At 37.0% G+C, this 10,232-nt stretch overlaps 2 protein-coding genes across 2 annotated transcripts; both read left to right on the forward strand.

Moving 5' to 3' along the window:
• Positions 1 to 1,734: 1,734 nt before the first annotated feature.
• On the forward strand, positions 1,735 to 5,052 carry LOC111803604 (laccase-4-like). The gene is made up of 6 exons (XM_023688095.1): positions 1,735 to 1,891; positions 2,630 to 2,781; positions 2,907 to 3,151; positions 3,418 to 3,546; positions 3,632 to 4,558; positions 4,631 to 5,052. Exons 1-6 carry the CDS (start codon positions 1,805 to 1,807, stop codon positions 4,759 to 4,761), a joined length of 1,671 nt encoding a protein of 556 aa, XP_023543863.1. The 5' UTR covers positions 1,735 to 1,804; the 3' UTR covers positions 4,762 to 5,052.
• Positions 5,053 to 7,992: 2,940 nt separating this feature from the next.
• Positions 7,993 to 10,232, forward strand: LOC111803605 (transcription factor DIVARICATA-like). Its single transcript, XM_023688096.1, has 2 exons — positions 7,993 to 8,945; positions 9,568 to 10,232. Exons 1-2 carry the CDS (start codon positions 8,527 to 8,529, stop codon positions 10,040 to 10,042), a joined length of 894 nt encoding a protein of 297 aa, XP_023543864.1. The 5' UTR covers positions 7,993 to 8,526; the 3' UTR covers positions 10,043 to 10,232.

A 10,232-nucleotide genomic window follows, 5' to 3' on the forward strand; every position in this document is an offset into this window, starting at 1 on the left:
ATCTACGGTTAAGTTTCGGGTTTGAATCTTCTCGAAGTTTTATTTCGAAAAAAAAAAATCAATATTATTATTTAAAGTTAAGCCCAAAGTAGATGTAAAAAAGTTATTTAAATTCTTTTTATACCCTCACTTCGCCAAGTAATTTGAATTGACATACCACTTAAATTCATAAATTTGAGCTTTAAATATTTAGTATTTGATTTGTTGAGTGATTTTTTGGCAACTCCATTCTGGTCACAATTTGGTGTGATATGTGACTGGATTTTGGGTGTTTTATTTGTTACTTTTTCCTTAATTTTCGAATTAATCTCACAAATTATTCGTATCCAAAGTTACGACCGAGCTCTACATCTCAAATATTACTCTCTATTGCTAAGATTTGAAGGACCGTCGTGAAGTGTCTTCTCCATTTCAATTGAAAATTTCAGCTTGAAATAGAGTTGTGTTCATTAAATTGTTTGAAAGAAATATTTGTACGAGGGAGTTCATCTCATCTGACTCTCTCATTTTGTTCCCGAGTTAGTGGACACGAAAGCGAAAAAGTTTTATCAAAAGGCCAATGTCAGGATTCTGTAGTAGCTCACACGCCAGCAGATTACGCCACGGCTCTACGTATACTAGAGTTGATAGAGCAAAGAGTACACAATTACTAGAACAAAAAATGGAATTATTTCCCCTTCAAATCAAAATCATGGAACCATAACAACAAGATTATTCAAATACTAAAATGATAATCTAAAGATATAGCCTTAAAAGGGTTAATAATAAAATAAGATATAAACTTGAATGGGTTGGTTCTTCATCAACAAGAAAGCATGATAGAGACCTACTGCTCACCAATTCAAACTCCAAACTCCATAACTCATAATTCAAATAACTTCGTTTTTAAACTTGATAAAGAGAGAAGAAGGTTCATACCCACCAATGGTTTAATCTTAAGCTTCAAGATCAAATCCATTAGTTGGGTTACTAATTTGAAGCTGACCTGAAAACCATTTCCCAACAATAAAGTAATATCTATATCTTTATATATATATATATATATATATATATATAAAGCTCTGACAATGACAACCAAACACTTTTAATCACAAAGTAATTTTCCTTTGTTTTAAAATATCTAAAGCTCTCTAACCATATTATTCATCTTCTTCCCACAGACATGCAACAAAGACAGACTACAGTAGTTATCTACGTTCACAAATCTGAATTACCTGTGATTTGAATAAATATCTACCATTCTCGAGAAAACGGTAACGACCCAAGTCCACCGCTAGCATATATTGTCCATTTTGTCTCGTTACGTATAGCGGTTAGTCTCACGGATTTAAAACGCGTATGCTAGAGAGAGGCACCCTTATAAAAAATGCTTCGTTCCTCTCTCTAACAAATGTGGGATCTTATAAGAACGCTCCAGTCTTGTACGCTATGAGAACAAGAGTCATGTGAGTGATGGAGAAAACCTGAACAAATTGTTTCACAGAATACAAGCAACCAGCACCTAATACATTAGTGTTCATGAATGAGTTGGTTTCTTCTGGGAATTTCTTGGCTTCCAGAACTACAGAGATTGGTCCATTTGAAAAACAACTTTATGTGAGATGTAAGGGATCACTGAGATGCACACAGCAGAGAATTGCTCAAGAAATATTGTGACCTAACAGAACATATGGCTCTATCATTCACCTACCATGCAAAAACGACATTTCAGCAAAGCTTTATATAAGGAGGTTTCTCAATTCTTCATTCCCCACATAGAAACGAGGCTGATAAACAACGATATAGGGAGTGAAAAGAGAGAGATATGGGTTTAATGATTCGAGTTCTGGTTCTGGTGGCCTGCATTTTCCCAGCTTTTGTCGAATGCCGAGTTCGACATTACAAATTCAATGTAAGTCCTGGTTTTTTGATATCAATCACAAGCAAAAGGCAGGACCCTTTTGACACACAAATCCCAGCTTGTTTCTTTTATTGTCTGGTTCCCTTATTGTCTTTTTGTAACCTTTTCTTTCATTTTAAACATTCAAAAGGTTTCATTTGTCTTTCAGTAATCTACTGAACTTTTAAAGATCTTCATGTCATCAACTTTATAGTGTTTAGGCCAAATTCATATCGGTTGGGGAGGAGAACTAAGCATTCTTTATAAGAGTGTGAAAACCTCTCCTTAGCAGATGCGCTTTAAAAACCTTGAGGGAAAGCTCGAAAGGGAAAGCCCAAAGAGAACAATATCTGCTAGTAGTGGACTTTGGCTGTTACAAATGGTATCAGAGCCAGACACTAGGCGATATGCCAGCGAGGAGGCTAAGCCCGAAGGGAGTGGACACAAGGCGGTGTGCTAGCAAAGATGCTGGGCCCTAAAGAGGGTGGATTGTGAGATCCCACATCGGTTGGGGAGGAGAATGAAACATTCTTTATAAAGGTGTGAAAATCTTTTCCTAGCAAACACGTTTTAAAAACCTTGAGGGGAAGCCCGAAAGGGAAATCCCAAAGAAGACAATATATGCTAACGGTGGGTTTGGGCTGTTACAATTTCAATTAAGCCATCAATCTTTATTGTGTACTAAATCTGAAATAAGGACAAATCCGACGTACTCGGGATTCAAATCTCTATTCTATATATTAATGGCAGGTGGTTTTGAAAAATACAACCAAACTCTGTTCAAGTAAGCAAATCGTCACTGTTAATGGAAAGTTTCCAGGGCCTACTATCTATGCTAGGGAAGACGACACAGTGCTTATTAAGGTTGTCAACCATGTTCAATACAATCTTTCCATCCACTGGTAAGCCTTCCTCCAAAAGTTCTATTTCACCTATCTTATGTGATGAACGCAAAGAATGAATGACTTATAATAGTATCTAGAGCAAAGTGAAGGATGATGCTTGCTTACCTTCTTTTTCTGATCAGGCATGGAATTCGGCAGCTTCGAACCGGTTGGGCCGATGGACCTGCGTACATTACACAATGTCCAATCCCATCAGGGCAAAGTTATTTATATAACTTCACCATTACTGGCCAAAGAGGCACCCTTTTCTGGCACGCACATATTCTATGGCTGAGGGCGACTGTCCATGGTGCTGTGGTCATCTTGCCCAAACGTGGCGTGCCTTATCCATTCCCTGCTCCTCACAAAGAAGTCGTTGTTGTATTAGGTGAGCAAATTTGAAAGTTAAATAAAACCATCTTTAGTATAACGATCCAAGCCCACCGCTAGCAGATATTGTCCTCTTTGGGCTTTCCCTTTCGAGCTTCCCCTCAAGGTTTTTAAAACGCGTCTGCTAGGGAGAGGTTTCCACACCCTTATAAAGGGTGTTTCGTTCTCCTCCCCAACCGATGTGGGATCTTACATTTAGCATCCTTGTTTACCTTTACTTGGACCTGACTGATTTGGTTCTAAAACATGATCCTGCTTCTGCAGCTGAGTGGTGGAAATCCGACACCGAAGCCGTGATCAACGAAGCTCTCAAGTCGGGATTAGCTCCAAATGTATCAGACGCTCACACAATCAATGGTCATTCAGGACCCATCTCAAGCTGTTCTTCACAAGGTACAATATCAATCAGAACATAGAACAACCATTATGCATCAGAAAATTGAAAAATACTTGAAATGACATGAATATTTGTCCTCAGGGGGTTTCACGTTGCCTGTCAAGAGTGGAAATACTTACTTACTACGCATAATCAATGCTGCACTCAATGAAGAACTGTTCTTCAAGATTGCTGGGCACAAGCTCACAGTTGTGGAGGTAGATGCTACCTATGTGAAACCATTCAAAACAGATACAATTCTAATTGCCCCAGGCCAAACAACCAATGTCCTAATAACTGCTGATCAAACCTCTGGCAAGTACTTGGTTGCAGCCTCCCCGTTCATGGACTCTCCGATCACGGTCGACAACAACACCGCCACGGCCACGCTGCATTATGCTGGCATGCTTGCTACCACCACAACGACCTTAACTGCCCCACCTCCTCAAAACGCAACTCCAGTAGCCAACAATTTCCTAAACTCTCTCAGAAGCATTAATTCAAACACCTACCCTGCACGAGTCCCATTGACCATTGATCACAACCTTTTCTTCACAGTTGGCCTTGGGATCAACCCTTGTCCCACCTGCAAAGCTGGCAACGGGAGCCGGGCAGTGGCTAGCATAAACAATGTTACATTCGTCATGCCAACCACAGCCCTATTACAAGCTCATTATTTCAACATCAATGGGGTTTTTACAACAGATTTCCCTGCTAACCCACCTCATGTTTTCAACTACACTGGCAGTGGTCCATCAAATTTGCAGACCACAAGGGGAACCAAGCTTTATAAGCTGAAATACAACGATACAGTGGAGCTTGTTTTACAAGACACCGGAATCCTTACCGCAGAAACCCACCCTGTTCATCTCCACGGGTTTAATTTCTTCGTCGTTGGAAGAGGAATCGGCAATTATGACCCTAAAAACGACCCCAAATCGTTCAATCTCATCGACCCTGTTGAGAGAAACACCGTCGGAGTGCCTTCCGGTGGATGGACGGCCATCAGATTCAGAGCTGATAATCCAGGTAGAAAAACTTCACAAATTCCTATCTAATAGATCGATGTAGTGAATGTTATTGATGATGCTTTTGTTGTAGGGGTTTGGTTCATGCATTGCCATTTGGAAGTTCACACAACATGGGGATTAAAGATGGCTTTCTTGGTGGAAAATGGGAAAGGACCAAACCAATCGATCATTCCGCCTCCGAAGGACCTTCCAAAATGCTAGCCAGCCCAAGATGGCTATTAAGGAAGAAGAGACCGAAAACAGAACAACCCATTTCAAATAACATGAAGAACACAGAAGATCAATGGAAATACAGTGAAAGAGAGAGGATTAGAGCCTTCTGCTTTCTTGGGAACACACATTTGCTCAAGTTTGTTCAAATAAATTCTACTTGTAATTTAATTGTTTGAAGAACACAATTCTTTTTTGTCTTCTCTTTTCTTTTCCTTTCCAAGAGTTGTATTGAAAGAAAGAACAGATAATAAATAACGTTAGGGGTTGCTTTTTTATTTATCTTGTTACACTCTCCAATTAAACCCTAATAAACACTTTAAAATCGACCCTCTGTCTCAACTGGGTTCGTTTGTGAAACCCTGCTCGTGAAACAAATGATGTTGATTTGGATGGGCAAACTTCAACCGGTTGGTTCATATTTAGTGTTCTAAATTGTGACAAGGTTCTATTCTTTAGGACTGATTAGTCCTATTCTTTTGTACTTTAAGTTTCTTACTGTTATATTTTTAGGTTCAACTATGATCGTAAAAGCTATATAATGTCACGCTTAGAATTAATATAAGTGTATTTGAGATTGAGTAACATATTGGTGAGAGTATTACATGATAGTAAGGTATTTACTTCAAACACTTTGTTACTTTGTTTATTAGTGATTAGTTGTTACCCGTGGATGTTTTCTCCTATATATATATTATTTTTATTATGAGTTGAAAATATATTTATATTAAATTGCGCAAAAATGGGAGAATAGCAAATTCTAGCCAAATTATATTTAAATAATTTTGTTTTGTTTTTTGTTTTTTTTTTTAATAAAAATAATAAATATTCTAACACATGGATATAAGCTTATTGGACCGAGTGCTTCATGACTGGCCCATAAAATAGCATAATGGGCCGGCCTATTATCACTTTAATGGGCCGTTAGAGCCCACTACCATAGAGATAACCAATTCGATTTAGGGCTTGCGTGGCAACTGCCGATTGGATAAACCGAAGTAAAATATATTTATAATATTTTTTTTTATTCCATATTTATGAATATTTTAAAGTCAAATTCAAAAATAAATAAATAATTTCGCAGAGATAGAAAACTAATTAATTCGATAATAAAGAAATAAAAATATTTAAAAAAATAAAAACAATTTCATAATGGCCAATTTGAAACATCAAAATCACTCCCACACCATTAATAGTAATAAAAAATAATAATAATGTAAATGAATTGCTAGGTGTACAAGCACTCACCAAAAGCACTAAATTATGTGCAAAAAACTAAAAGTAGAGGCAGCAAAAGCACTTCCCTCATGCACACACTTCCACATGTCCCCTCTCACTCCATACATTAACTACTTTTACTAAATTAATTCTTTATTATTATAATAATCCTTAGTGGTTTATTATTTTTTTCCATTAAAAAAATACCCAAACCAATCATATGTCTTAATCTACAGAGATGTTGTTAGCTCATTACTTATTGTTATTAGCTTCACAAATTTGAAACATGTCTGTTAAGGAGAGGTTTACATACTAACATATGCATAACTTTAAAATTTAGTTTTAAATTTACGAGAAAAAAAAACGATATATATACAAATTTTGTTTGTTTATAGTTTGGTACCTGAAAAATGTTGGTTGAATGTGGGACTATAGTCCTTGTTATTATTATTATATGTATAAATTTTTTATTATATTGTTTTAGCTAGGAATGTTATTTAAATAATTATAATGTAAGATCGTACTCCATTCACCACCTAACCCATTATATATTGTTTTATGATTAATGATAAACTTTTAAACTCACTTTTAAGGTTATTAATGTCTCTAAGTACTATGAAAAATCTTAATTTCCTCAAACCACCAATCGCATATGCTTAGTGTGTCCCTTGGTGTTTGGAACTCACAACTCTCCAAATCCCTATGTCTTTTAACTTATTAATTAAACACATCTTTTTTGTTTTTTTTTACTTATAATATATTTTTCTTCTAAAATCACGAAATTTTGAAACAATTTTAATTTATAGGCCAAACAAATACAAATTTTAAGATTTAATGTCTAAATTTAATATTTACCATATACAAAATTTAAAGTTTAGGGTTCTATTAAACAGTTAAAAGGAACTTGTAATTTAACAAATAAAAAAATATATTTTATTGACTTCGACCTAGCTTAAGTGGATTGTTATATGTTCGGTTACCTTTATTTATTTACAATATAATATCTTTAAAAAAAAGGAATTTTTTCTCGCTTTTGTTCGTTTTATAGGACTTTTTTCTTCTTTTGTTTTTTGAACAACTTTAATTGCATTTTTTTTTTGTTTGTGAATTATAAGTTTCTAAATATAATTCCTAAGTATGAATAATTTAATAATGATAATTCATTTCAAATTTGTCCTTCAAAATAAATTGGCAAAGATTCTTGGGCACAAAGTGTAAAAGAGGAAATTCTATGAGCCCTTTTTTGCAATAGTTGTTTCTTTACTCTATTGGGTAATAATAATGCTTCGTATTCGTTTCACAACTTTAAAAATATCTAATTGATCCATAAACTTTTCGTCTTGTATTTAAATAGTCCTCAAACTTTTAAAATTTACCGTTAAGTCCCATCTCTTAAATTTTATATTTAATGAGTCATTCATTCCCATGTTAAAATATTTTAAGAACTAATAAATTTAAAATTAAATTTAGTAAGTCCGCTAGATATTGTTATTGTTGGACTTTCACTGTTGGGTTTTTCCTTAAGGTTTTTACAATATGTTTGGCAGGTGAAGTTTTCACACCTTAAAAAGAATGTTTCATTCTCCTCACTGGCTGATGTGGGACCACACAATCCACCCCTTTGGAAACAACGTCCTCGCCGACACTCGTCCCTTTCTTGAATCGATGTGGGACTCCCAATCTACCCCTTTCAGGGCTCAGCGTCCTTGCTTACACACCGTCTTGTATCCACTCCTCTTCGGGGCTCAGCCTTCTCGTTGGCACATCACTCGGTGTCTAACTCTGATACTATTTGTAACGGCCCAAGCCCACCACTAACGGATATAATTTCAGTTTGAAAGAAAAATAAACGGACCTATAAATAAAATTAAAAATTTTAGAGACTAAATTTGTAATTTAATTATTCGGGAAGTTAAAAGGGTATTTGCTGAAATGCCCTTGTGGCCACAACCACGAATTTTGTAAGTGTAATAGTTTGGCATTTGGCATCTCTCTTTAGAACTTTTGTGTGAAGAATCAGCTCCCACAATCAGCAGACCCACCAATTATGACTCAACACTGTTCACCTTTCATTTTCAGTCTCTTTAATTCTCTGCATTTCTCGCTGCATACATACCACCATTATCAGCGCCATTACTACCTAACTAGGGCTTTCTCATACACCTGATTTCATTTTCTACTGCTCTTCATTTCTATGAATTTTCACCATTTCTCTGTTTTTAGCGTTTTGATTTCGCTTTTCTCGATGAATACAGCTCTGTAATTCTCATAAGATTCAAGCTCGGCGATGGTGATGGCGGATTTGCTGTAATTTTTTGTTGTTTTGGATCTGAAACGGAGTCTCTAGGGTTCGTTTTGGTCCACGACGAATCTTCCTAGGGCTCTGAAAAGTAAAGAGGTCTTTTCAAGATTCCCAAAATTTCCCAAAAGGCTTCGCGATTCTTCTCAGATGCTCTAGTTTTTAATGCTTTCATGACCTAATAAACTCTCCATTTCTCTGCATTTCCTCTCTGGATTTTCAGAGAGAGATTTTCGGCCATGGAATTTCTCTCTCCGGCTTCTTATCTTCGAAATTCGAACTGGTTATTTCAAGAAACGAAAGGAACACAATGGACCCCTGAGGAAAACAAACGGTTCGAGAATGCTCTGGCCTTGTACGATGAGGACACTTCCGATCGGTGGTTCAAAGTTGCCGCCATGATTCCCGGCAAGACCATCGGTGATGTGATAAAGCAGTACCAAGAACTGGAGGAGGATGTCAGTGACATAGAGGCTGGTCTCATCCCTATTCGTGACTATGATAGTAGCAATTCCTTCACATTGGAACGAGTCGATAGCAGCCATGGATTTGATGGTTTGAGCCATTTTTTTGGCTCTGGATTCAAGAGAGGGACGTCTACTAGACCTTCTGATCATGAAAGGAAGAAAGGAATTCCCTGGACTGAAGAAGAACACAGGTAACTTTTAGCTCTGTTCTTTGTTCTGTTATTATTGAATGAAAATTTGAATTCCAATTGTTGTGGTCGGCCCAATCCCGGTGGAAACTCGGGAGAGGTTTACACACCCCTTATAAGGAATGCTTCATTCTCCTCCCCAATCGGTGTGGAATCTCACAATCCACCCTCTTCGGGCTGTCCTCGCTGACACTCGTTCCCTTCTCCAATTAATGTGGACTCCTCAATTCACCGAGCCCAGCGTCCTTGCTGGCACACCGTCTCGTATCCACCCTCCTTCGGGCACAAACTTCTCACTCGCACATCACTCAGTGTCGAGCTGTGCTTGGGAGAGGTTTTCTCACCGCTTCGTTTTCCTTCTAGATGTGGGATTTTACATCGGTTCTTGTTTCTTGATGTTATAATGTTATAGGATTAGAGGGTTATTTAGAGTGCCTTTGTCCTCTGAAAAGTGTAGAACAAAAAATTGAAATAACTTTGAAGGATTAAATGCCCGTAGTGTTCTGCCTGCTCTGCATTGATTAAAAATTTGTGCCAAGGAACATGCAATTCTGTGTACGCTTTTATGGTAATCTCATGGCTCCGCAGCTTTTAATTTGGGGCTGTTTGCTGCTTAAAACTACAGGCAATTTCTGATGGGTCTTAAAAAATATGGCAAAGGTGACTGGAGAAACATTTCTCGTAATTTCGTTACAACGAGAACGCCAACACAAGTAGCTAGTCATGCCCAAAAGTACTTCATTAGACAGCTAAGTGGAGGGAAGGATAAGAGAAGATCGAGTATCCACGACATCACAACTGTCAATCTCCCCGATACGAAATCTCCATTGGGGGACAATAACAGACATCCATCCCCAGATCCGGCTGCAATGGCTACACAGCTGCATCAACTTTCCGAAATGGTCGGCAGCACCGAGCAGCAATTCAACTGGAAATCTTCGAATCAAGTTCTCGACTCATCGAATGATAACATGTTTATGGTTATGCCTTCTAATGAACCTCAGCAACAAGAAGAGAACCTGTTGAAAGAAACCATTCATCGATCTGCTATTGCATCTTACTATAATATTTTTCAGATGCAACCAATGAATTATCACTGAACATCTTCTTTCTTTTTGGGATATTTTTGATTGTTAGAACATAGGATGTGCTTATGAATTAAAAGAATCAATATCGTTTAGCAATCTTAGGTTGCTCTATCATATGATTACTGTGTATCATGTGCTCTGATGTGAATATGTTGATGAACATAACTATAACTTAACTTTATGAAATGATCATTTCCCGTGA

Source organism: Cucurbita pepo, chromosome LG10 (assembly GCF_002806865.2).
Source record: "Cucurbita pepo subsp. pepo cultivar mu-cu-16 chromosome LG10, ASM280686v2, whole genome shotgun sequence".
NCBI classification, from domain to species: Eukaryota; Viridiplantae; Streptophyta; class Magnoliopsida; order Cucurbitales; family Cucurbitaceae; genus Cucurbita; species Cucurbita pepo.